The 12,027-nt window shown below is 35.1% G+C and overlaps 1 protein-coding gene across 2 annotated transcripts in view; it reads left to right on the top strand.

Moving 5' to 3' along the window:
• Window positions 1-12,027, top strand: part of LOC150108663 (nuclear factor 1 A-type-like) — a 299,832-nt gene that overhangs the window by 203,554 nt on the left and 84,251 nt on the right. The window contains exon 11 of one of the 2 annotated variants that reach the window (XM_090416139.1): window positions 903-1,023. In XM_090416139.1, coding sequence (XP_090272265.1) covers window positions 903-1,023 — 121 coding nt within the window. Of the gene's footprint in view, window positions 1-902; window positions 1,036-12,027 lie in introns of both variants that reach the window. The other variant, XM_090416138.1, reaches the window with a different exon arrangement.

Here is a 12,027-nt window from a genome sequence, read left to right as displayed (position 1 = left end):
ATTTCTTTGTTAATAAACCCATTTACTCCATAACATATATCACTGCATGTATTCAGTACTGTTTTTGCACCACGCTGCATAATATAGTACTTTGAACACTTTCAACTCTTAAACACAAGAAATAATAATAACACTTTATTTACAAATATTTTAGCATTAAACTAGCCAGCCACCATCAGCATAAGAATGGTTATACAAGGTAGAATGCTAACGATGAATTATTGCAAACAAGCATTCTGCTTTGTACAATCATTCCTACACTGATGATGGTTGAAAACTCATTTAACATAGTACTTTGCTATAATTTTATGAACCTGGTGAAAGTTCATTTTTAATAATAAAAGTTGTTCAAATATTTCACAATCCCACTGAATCCCACAATATCACTGATATTGTGGGATTCTCTGATCATATGCTGGGCTTGCAAAAAAAAAAAACATTTACTGTACATTCTATTTAATTATTGTTCTATATATATGACATCTTGTGGTTCAGTACTTTCTTCCATGTACATACTTGTCACTGATAGGCAGTATCAAATTTTACTTGTTTGAACTGGAAAAAAATAATTTTATCATGCTTCATAAAATCATGGTCAAGTGGATTTGACTGAGACTTTTTAATGTATTCCAGAAGGAAAGTCATGGTAATGCAGATGTTACAGTAAGCGGTATCATGGTCCGATGCTGTGTGCGCGCGCGTGCGTGTGCACATATGTATTGCTATAAGTCATACTTACAAATCAGCAAGTAACAGGATTAGCAGTTTGCCATAAATACAAAGGCAGTGTGTTTTTCTTTTCTATACCATTAAATAATAGAAATGTCAAATAATGTTTAATGTTTGTTATACATGTCAAGTAATGCAGAAATAAAAGTAAATTAATATTGATCCATTTTCAGTCTAGCAGAGATTCTGAAGTACGTAGTCCCACAAAATTACCTCATTTTTATAGCAGTTCCATGCTCCCTCCTCCTCCGCCAGCACCAGTAGCAAGGCCAGTGGCAATTATAAGGGCAACAGGTAAACTGTTCAGTAGGTGTTATTTATTTGCATATTATATAAATGGAATTAGAAGTTCAGTTTCTTCTTGGTAAATAGAAAATAATTTATCTTGCAAAAAATTGACATATGCACATAAAACATGATGTAATGATTAAATTACAGAATAATTTCCATGGGAAAATGATTTATTATTAGCAGAATTCAGAATTTTCAACATCTAATGTTGATATTAAAGCATGTGTCACAATGAATGATATTAATTTGCAGGAAGAGAGCTACATCTATAAACCCTTTGAATTCAAGGAAACAAAAAATTACTTATCATTAAATAAATCACTTAACACAAAGATGAGGGCTATTGCTCAGCTTCCCATTTGCTCAGGATAATCTCCCAAGATTGGAAGATTATCTTGAGCAATTGGGAAAATTGTGAACAGTCATTTTTCTTAAGGTTTGGTCAATGGATATGAGCTTCACAGCTTTCTTCATACATTCTTTCTAACAAGAAACAACTTTTCTGTAAAATTTTAGTTTTATCCCAATGAATTTCATGTCTAATAGATATCACATGGCTGAGCAGACTGACCAGTCTGCCCATAACAAGAGAAGCTGTATGAGTACAGAATTCTATAAACTCCAGGAAAATGAAGGGTATTTATCTTTCAGAGAGTTCTAGGAATGAATTTAATTTCCAATCCAGATGGAAAGAAACTTGAATAACTAGTGTAGAAGTTTCATGGGTCTTTCTGACACTCCTTGACATGTGGGATGGAAATTCTACATGCTTCTACAGGAGAATTTGGATGAAGGCCATAATTGTTAATTACTTTGTTGATTTTGTTTGGTGTTGTAACCATTGGAGATCAAGGTAGCTCTGATAAAGGAACAATTCATTATTCACAAGAGAATCAATGGAATATAAAATGCATGCATGATGTACTGAAGTTTTAATAATGTCTAATTTCTGAGATGGGTGCTGATCTGATGCAGCATTGGTGTACTTTCCAGTATTTGTTACTCTTTATATATATATACGCGCGCGCACACACACACACACACACACACACACACACACACACACACACACACAGAGGGAGAGAGAGAGAACTGTAGAAACTACCATTGGATTGTAATAAGATAAGAATCCAGAAATGAGAAGCACTTGTCTTCTACTTCAAGGGTTAATTTAATTCTAAGATTGACTGAATTAATTCTTTTTCCAATATTTCATAAAATTCAGGCAAAGAAGAGTTCCAGATGGTAACTACATTCTTAACATATTGAAGCTGAATAGAGGGATTAGGAGAAAAGAGTTAAAAATTGTGGTTTGAAATGTTCCATGTAGTAGTTGGCCTAAGTCAGAGAAATAGGAGACCCCATTGCAGTTCCTTCATTCTGTTTGTAAAGCTTATTTTAGCAAGAAAAATAATCTAGGAAAGTTGAATAATTTTATAGTGTCAGGAGTAAAAATCATTATTACATAATGATTCTAATGTATCAAATTTAATTTGTTTATCTCTTTTCCTATCTGCATTGAGAATTGTCACAGAACATGGCCCAAAAGTCTGCTGATAATAAAGATTTTTCCTAACATAAGTTATATAATTTAAATCATTACTTAGTGGGCAAACGTTTAACTATTTCATATTTTTTCTCCACTCATCCATATCATATAGAGGCAAATTTCATCCCACAAAACAAGCATGCTGGTCTCATAACTTAGCTGTTTAAAACATAATAATAATATTATTATTACTCCAATAATAATACTTATACAATATCTAAATGCTTTCTTTCCATACTTCTTGAAAGCACGCTGGCATCTTATTCCATTCATCTACTACATACCATGAAAACAGATTGGACTTAACATGCTTTCTTGCCACTTTCTTTAGTGTTTTGTTTTCTTTAGCCCTCCACTGAATCTCTAAGGTTTGAGTCTTGTGCTCCACTTTGATTATTTAAATTTATACTTTTTTTTTCTGTGTGATATTAATTTTTATCATGATCAGAATGAAGGAACTCAAGATTAGGATTAGATTTGTTCATGGCATCAGAAGTCTCTGTTAAGAATATGGCTATTTTATCAGTTGGTGACAGTGATTATGCTGTGCTTTCTTGGGAAGTATCTAATTATATTGATTTTATTAATGATTATATTGATCTAATTATATTTTATTACATGCAATATTGAATATATACAAAGATAATGAAATAAAAAAATAAATAAATGAAAAGTTGTCTGAAAAACAATCTATAAACCATGGAGTAAGACAGGGATGCCCTCTGTCTTCAACACTTTTCAATATTTACATGAATGAAATATTAATACAGTGGAACACCTTAAACAATCAAGGTATCGAAATTTCCTGGAATAACAAAATAAATACACTATTATTTGCAGATGATCAGGTAATAATATCAGATAAGGAAGACAATTTACAAAGAGCAATATATAATTTAAACATTATAGTAGAACAGTTTGGAATGAAAATTTCCATAGATAAAACTAAAACAATGGCATTTTGTGGGCTAACTCCAGTTAGAAGCAAAATAGTTATTAATAATAAAATAATAGAACAGATAAATACTTTCAGTTATCTTGGATGTGAAATATCATATGAAGGTGAAAAAGACATAAAATTAAAAACTTCAAAATTTGTACAGATTATTGCCCTGATAAATAGAACACTCAACCCAAATATAGTACGAAAAGAAACATGCTTGAAAATATACAATACTTTAGCAGTGCCCACATTATTATATGGCAGTGAAATTTGGGCAGTAAACAAACAAGATAAACAAAGAATAAAAACAAGTGAAATGAGATTTATGAGAAGAACTGCAAAATACACATTATTAGATCAAAAAAGGAATGAAGACATTTTAAAAGAACTAAAAACAAAATCAATAGAAGAAAAACTAAACAATTATAAACAAAAATGGATTGAACATGTAAACCGAATGGCCAACACCCGACATCCAAAACAAATACTAAAATCTAAGCCAATTGGAAAGAAAAGGCAGGGTAGACCTCAAAAAAGGATACTGGATGGATAATGAGACCAGAACAGACCAATATGGTCTATACCCGTAATTGGTGTTATGATGATGATATTATTGATGTTCCAATTAAAACATGTTACATGCTGAACTATAAAGCTGAAAACTATGATCAACACTTAAGAGAATACTATCTTTGATCCCCAGTACCATTCACTAAATGGGAAAGATGTTGTTATAGCAAAGCATAAAACAACTATCTCCCAGATTTATGGTAAATTTATACATCCATATTTGTTGAGGTTTGGAGTATGTTTTAAAGCTGCTGTTGATTCCAAAAACAATCTCTCTGACTTATGTCTTCTATGTAGGACTTCCGTTTTCTTCCATTTGATCCCGTATGAAGGGGGGTATCCAAGGCATGGTCTACTAAACCCAGCTTGCCATAACGATGGTGCCAGATGTATTTTTTATGTTCACCAAGGCATTTAACCTTAGGTGAATGGACTAGAGTTGCCAATTTCACATATGGTTTAAAATATGGTGCATGGCTTATATTTATTAAGCACTCTAGATGTCTTTTCAGATGTGCCTTGGATTTATGGGATGGTAACAGTTTTGCTGTAGTCTTGTGTGATAGGCAATGGAGGGGATTTCTGAGGAGCATTTAGTATTTTTCCTATCCTATGGGGATTATATACATTGCCTAAGAAAGTGTGATGCAAGTGAGTGAGTCAGTGGTAAGAGCATTGTCATTGGAACAGATAGCTCTAGCTCTGTGAATTAGTGTTTTAAGGATTCCATACCGAGCTGGATGGTGGTATTTGTGCAAATATCTCCCTGTATGTGTGGGCTTTCTATAAACAGAAAAAGATAAGAAACCATCTGGAAGCCATATGATTAGTGTATCCAGGAAGGGCAGAAGTCATTAGCTTCCTGTTGTTTCATTGTGAAGTGGATTTTAGGGTGTTGGCTATTTAAATATGCTAAAAATGTATCCAATGTGTCTGGACCATGTGGCCAAATAACAAACACATCATCAACATAATGTAGCCAAACCATTGGTTTGAGAGTGACTGTATTCATAGCCAGCTTTTCCAAGTGTTCTATGTAAAAATTGGCTGGGGGGGGCATCGCTCTTCCACCTAGCTGTTTGTATATATCTTCCCTTTCCATGAAAAAAAGTAGCCTGCATGTACTGTCAATTTAAATTGTTTAAATATATCTGGGGGGGAGGTGACTTTATCAAATTAAGCAAAGGAAATGTGACTTTAGTACCATTAACTGAAACCCTTGATTTTCTAAAGTCACCCCCCCCCAGATATATTCGAACTATTTTAATTTACAGTACATTCTTATTGATTCATTAGCGATTGTGGTCCTTCTTCTCAATTCTGTTCTATCATATCGAGGCAACAGACAACAATCTTTATTTCCTTACTCTTCATTTTTTCTGCTTCTAATAACTCGTTCATATTTTTTCGCATTGCATATTTCTCAGCTTTCAAATCATTTGTGCCTGCCAAAACAATTAATTCGTTCACTTCTTTCTTCTACAGCTTCACTAACATCCTTTATCTTCGCACCTGGAAAACATGCTTTCATTGCTTTCTCATTAAATATCCATATTACCATCATAATCCCATACAATTCTATCTCTTTTCTCCTAATTACTCACACTTTTTACTTTTCCCCTTCACTTTCATTCGCCATCCTTTTGTACCACATGTCAATCGTTTCTGCAGTCGTTCAAGCTCGCATTTTGTCCTATGAAGGAGTTCTGCATAAAAGTTCTTCTTCAAACTCTCATTTGTATTTCATGCACTATTATTCACTTCTTTAACTACATTCTCCACAACACTTCCACAATCCTGCCTTATATATCCATAATATCAGTCACTTCATTCTTTCATTCTTGACATGACTCGCATTTCTTACACTTGCTTATGAAACACATCTGACAAATTTTCTCTCCATTCTCACTCTCATGCCATAAACCATTCACTCTAAGCAATAAATATATTAAACACATGGTACATTGCACTAAATCTCACACGTTGATATCAGTCAACATCGATGTCTTGGTCAGCATTTTTTTTTGTATGCATCAGTGCCATAACAAAGAATGTTTTTGAAAGAATATCACATAATAATAGTTGAGACTAAACAACACAGTCAAAATAAACAAAATATCATCAATTATTAACAGTATCACCATTATCTACTGAAAAATAATGATTTATCTGAGCAACATGTATAGCAGCTGCTACTAAGAATGATGCTAGCGCCCTCTTTATGGAATGTAAAAAACCTCAGGTTCAGGAGAGAAAGGAAAAAAAAAACACTTGCCTATGCCAGAGATGACACATAATTTTGCAAACCATAAGTTATTAATAATTATTTGTCAGTGATGAAAATATTTCTATTCACACACCTCTTCTCTCTCTCTTGTCCTTATGTTTGCCATTCTCATGAAGCTCTTTAATATTGGTTTACATATTTACACCTTTTAGTAATTCAGATATACTGACCAAATGTAGCACTGTCTTTAAATATCATTTTCCAATACGTTCTAAAGCAAATTCATCTCCCTGCCCTCCACACTGATTACAATACTTGGTTATAAACAAATAACTTGGTATGGTGCATATGCCAGTACACAAACAGGAAATTGTTAGTGAAATTGTTTCTTTCACAGCCAGGAGGTCAAGGTTGCATTGAGAGTTTTATTTCAGTCCAACATGAACATGTTAATAATTAATTTCAAAAAATTATTTTTTCGTTATATAGACAGCAACCACTAACCAAACCATCCCCATAGGCTTAGAGAATGCATTCATGTTGGAGGTTTAATGGAATATTATCAACGCTGAGAAAGGATTAAAACTAATTTTAATGCTTTCAATATTTCGTCTCAGTCATAGAGACATCTTCAGAGATTACAAAAATTTTTTTGTAACAATACATACAAATACAATACAAAGATAAGTAAAACAAGTGAGTGAAACTAAAGGTCCTATCTAGGTGGTGTGCCCTCTATTGGCATTTGCAGTTGACCTAGGATGTAAAGAGGGATCTGTAATTAATGTTTCCCAAATTTTGGGAAGTTTTATACAACCATATTTGTTTAAATTAGGTTGATTCCTGATTGCAGATGCAGATTCAAAAAACAGTCTTTCTTTTTTTGAATTTACTATAGTGGAGCATGGTGGTTTTATCCCAGGATATCCTTTGGGTTGTATCCAAAACAAGGCCAGATTGACCATAATCGTGATTACAGATGTATGACTTGTGTTCTTCTAACTGGATGGTTGCTGATCTGCCTGTTTGTCTGAAGTAAGCTATCTTACAGGAACAAGGTACTCTATATACTCTAGGCACTGAGAGAGGAGGGAGCTGATCTTTGGTGGAACGGATAAGGGTAGTAAGTTCACGGTGATTCTTAAAAGCTGTATGGAGGTTGTACTTCTTTAACGGCCTGGCTATTTTTTCTGATGTGCCACGGATGTAAGGTATGGTGATGGCATTTGTGAAGTCCTTCTGAAAAGATAGTCGGGAATGGAGAAGGACTTGATTATTTTTTTTAATTCTGTAATCACTGTAGCCATTGGAAAGGAAGGTGATGTGTATGTGTTTGAGTTTGGTTGAGAGAGCGGTTTCACTGGAACAAAGGTAGGAGTTTTAATAATGCCATATTGTGTGAGAGGGGTGGTGGGAGAGTTTGTGAATATATCTGCCTGTATGAGTTGGTATTCTATATGCAGAGAAAGAAAGGTTACCATTAGGAAGGCGTGTTACTAAGGTGTCTAGGAAGGGCAAGCTATTATTATTTTCCTTTTCCATCCTAAACTGGATTCTTGGATGTAGGCTATTGAGGCGACTGAGGAAGGAGTCGAATGTGTCTGGGCCATGAAGCCAAATAGAGAACACATAATCTACATATCTTAGCTATCTTAGCCAGACAAGATTTTAGAGGGGAAGAGTCTATGGCTTGTTTTTCAAAATTTCCCATGTAAAAATTGGCAAGAGGGGGTGAGATGGGGAACCCATGGCAGTTCCCTCTATCTGTTTGTAGATTTTGTTCTTCCAAGAAAAATAACCAGAATTGATTGCAAAGGAAAAGAGCTCTAAGATATTCAGAAGGAAAAATGTTTCTAAGAGTGTTAAGGTGTCATTCAGGGGAATATTGATAAACAATGAGATGATGTCAAAGGTGACCAATATGTCTGTATTATTTAAAGTAAGATTTTCAATTAAGTTTTTAAAGTGGGTAGATTTTTTTTACATAAGATGTGGTAAGACCAGTGACGGTGGGGGGTCAAGTTAGCAGCTAGCTAACTCTCTGACCACAATATGGTCAGAGTGGCGTCTACTATAGGTCTTAGGAGAGAATTAGGTTTGTGGATTTTAGGTAAACCATATATCCAGGGGGACGAGAACCGAAAGGTTTGAGGTTTTTTGTAATGTCAGGAGGACACTTTTTAAAGTAGGTTTTTTAATTTTTTTAACTTGAGTTTTTGTGGGATTGTGTTCAAGTGGTATGTAGGTAGTGCAATCCCAGAGAATAATATCTATTTAGATTATATTCTGAGGCATTAAGGACGACTGTGGCATTACCCTTATCAGCTCTGTGATGACAGTACTTTTTTCTCTCCGTAATTTTCTGAGGGCAGAGAGATGTCTGGAAGATAAATTAATTTTTGGAGGTGCCGACTGGAGGGTGTTAGCTATGTCAAGTCTGATGTTATTGGCTGTTTTTAGAGCTAAATGACAGATTCCGCATTCGATGTTGTACATAATATCCAATACAGGAACTTTTTTTAGGTGTGACAGCAAAATTGTGGCCGAAGCTTAGGGCACTGGTGGCATCTTCGCTGAGTCCTTTTGACAATAGGTTGACTAATGTATGGAGCGGTTGAAGGTAGCGGTTTCAATTTACAAAGGTTATTAAACTTTTTGATGTGATTATTTTTTGGATTTCTGTCAGTGCCCTAAACCTTGGTCACAATTTTGGCATTGCACCTAAAGAAGTTTCTGTATTGGATATTATGTACAACATCGAATGCGGAATCTGTCACTTAAAATTACGGAAAGAAAAAAAGTATCGTCACCAGAGAGCTGAGCTGATAAGGGTAATGCCTCAATATAATCGCAAAATGGGTATTATTCTCAGGGATCACACTACCTACATACCACTTGAACACAATCCCACAAAAACTCAAGTTAAAAAATTTAAAAACCTACTTAAAAAAGTGTCCTTCTGGCTTCCTGACATTACAAAAAAAACTCGAACCTTTTGGTTCTCGTCCCCCCCGGATATACAGTTTACCTAAAATTCACAAACGTAATTCTCCCCATTCACAAAACTAATGCACCTTGCTACAAATTGTCAAAGCAGCTAGCTAACTCTGACTCCCCCTCGCTGATCTTGCCACATCTTATGTAAAAAACTCTACCCACTTTAAAAACTTAATTGAAAATCTTACTTCAAATAATATAGACATATTGGTCAGCTTTGACATCATCTCGTTGTTTATCAATATTCCCCTAAATCAGAGGTCGCCAATCTGTGGTCCGCAGACCACAAAATTTTCCCGCAGATGGTCTGCTGGAAAATTTTGGTGGTCCGTGGAGAAATTTGGACACCGACATAGGATCGCTGATAATTGTCGTCTAGGGGCGCTTTTGTTCTCGGGCCACTGACTGCGCAGCTTGCAAATCCTAGTACGCATGCAGCAGGCTTCACTGGTGCATGCATACCGTCACAATACTCAAATCCCCGTGAATACCTATTCTCGTCCGATTGTTTTATTTTGTTGAAGCAAATTGTCATCTGTCAACACTATATTGGTGTTTATTCCTCACAATACTCTTCTTAGGTAAGCTACCAGTGATGTTTTTATTTTAACTGTGCACTGTGATATTTAATGGCATCGAAGAGCTTGAGTTTGATAACTATCATTTCTTGTTTGGTTTAAGATTCAAATAAAATAAACCCACAGTGAGTGAGAAAAAGCAACCAAGCATTTTTGCATTTCTTTGGTGATACTTCGCATAACCATGAGTTGATCAATGAATCAGAGCCTCCACAGCCCCTGCCAGGCACCATCAGGAAGGACGTTACAACTGGAGGCGAAGAGAAGAAAAAGTTCAAGGTTTCAAGAAAATATGATGGTGACTACTTGAAGTTTGGATTTATTCAAGAACCTGGAAGTGAGCTGGATCCACGGCTGCTTTGTGTCATGTGTTCTGAGAGTTTATGCAATGATGCCATGAAACATTCGAAACTCGGCAGGCATTTGCACTCAAAACACTCAGATTTAGCTAAGAAGCCCAGTTGAATGTTTTCAAAGGATGCATGAAAGTGTGCAAAAGCAAATAAGTTCATTAGCAAAAATGACTGTTGAAGATAAGTCCCTAGTAAAGGCTTCTTATTTGATAGCACTTCAAATCACGAAAAGTAAAAAGCTGTATTCGATTGGAGAAGAATTAATTAAGCCTTGCTTGTTACAAGCCTAATTAAAGAGGTTTTGGAGAAACAGGCTGTCCAGAGACTGAAAATAATTCTTATATCTGCTAACACTGTGAAGCATAGAATCAAAGACATGGCTGAAGATACTGAAAATCGAGTGATAGAAATGGTGAAAAATTCAACGTTTTATTCAATTCAACTCGACAAATCAGCAGACATAACTAAAAAGGCAGTTCTCCTTTGTTTTGTGAGGTTTGAGTGTCAAGGAGAGCTAAAGGAAGAACTCCTCTGTTTGCTCAACTTGCCAGGTAGAACAACTGGCTCTGAAATTTTCAATGCACTTAATGGTTATTTACTGAGACACGGTATTGAATGGAAAAAAATGTGTTGGGATGTGCACAAATGGTGGTGCAAGCATGACTAGGCATCTTTCAGGAGTTGTTACAAAAGTGAAAGATGTTGGACACCCAGACATCTTGTTTACTCATAGTATTTTACATTGTGAGCAACTTGCGGCGAAAAGAATGTCTCCAGAACTGCACGATGTACTCTCTGATGTAATTAAAATTGTAAATGAAATTCAGCACAAAGCACTCAATTCTTGAATATTTGAGGTACTTTGTGAAGAAATGGGCTCTCAATATACTCATCTTCTTCACACAGATGAGATGGCTATCGAGAGGCAAAATACTATCCCGATTTGTTCGACTTGCCCCAAAAAGTCAAGTTATTTTTCCAGCAACAAAATAAATTGAAATTCCTAGATCTCTTGTCCGACAATGATTGGCTAGCCAAGCTTGCAAACCGGCAGATATTTTTTCACTGTTAAATGAGCTAAACATATCCTTACAAGGACAGCTTATGGACGTGTTCACACTGCGAGGTAAAATTGATGCATTTCAAAAGAAAATATTGCTGTGGCAAACGCGGTTGGCTGAAGATCTGCAAATGTTCCCAAATCTTGATGAGTATATGAAAGAAGAGGATGTCAACTAAACAGGTAATAACCATTGTTCGACAGCACTTATGGTCGCTCACAGAATCTTTTGACCGTTATTACCTAAAGGAAGAGCACCCCACATATGACAATATGTGGATAATAGATCCATTTTTGGCGAAAATTGAAGATAGCAATTTGAGTATGAAAGAAAAAGAAAACCTAATCGATCTATCATCTGACTGTCATCAGATGATAGATCGATTAGCTAAATTAATAGATTAAAATAGATTAGCTAAATTCCACTCATCCTCATGAAGACATCATTTTTGGCTCTCCATAAAAAGTTGAATACAAAGTGCTGAGTGAAAAAGCCATTAAAATTTTGATTCCATTTGCAATAAAGTATTTGTGTGAAAAGACATTCTCATCTGTTAATGCAATTAAAAACAAGTACCGCTGTCAGCTTGAAATAGAAATGGCTCTCCGTGTTGCAGTGATGTCATTGGAGCCAAGAATCCATAAACTTATTTCAAACGAGCAGCAACATATATCACACTAAATAATCTTCTTATAATTAAACAAGTGCATTTCATATTAATAAAATGCA

This window comes from Typopeltis vanoorti, chromosome 3, assembly GCF_054136105.1.
Source record: "Typopeltis vanoorti isolate ZY-2024b chromosome 3, IOZ_Tvanoo_1.0, whole genome shotgun sequence".
Lineage (NCBI taxonomy): Eukaryota > Metazoa > Arthropoda > Arachnida > Uropygi > Thelyphonidae > Typopeltis > Typopeltis vanoorti.
The sequence above is the reverse complement of the archived record's forward strand: the minus strand, read 5'-3'. Positions and strand labels throughout refer to the sequence as shown.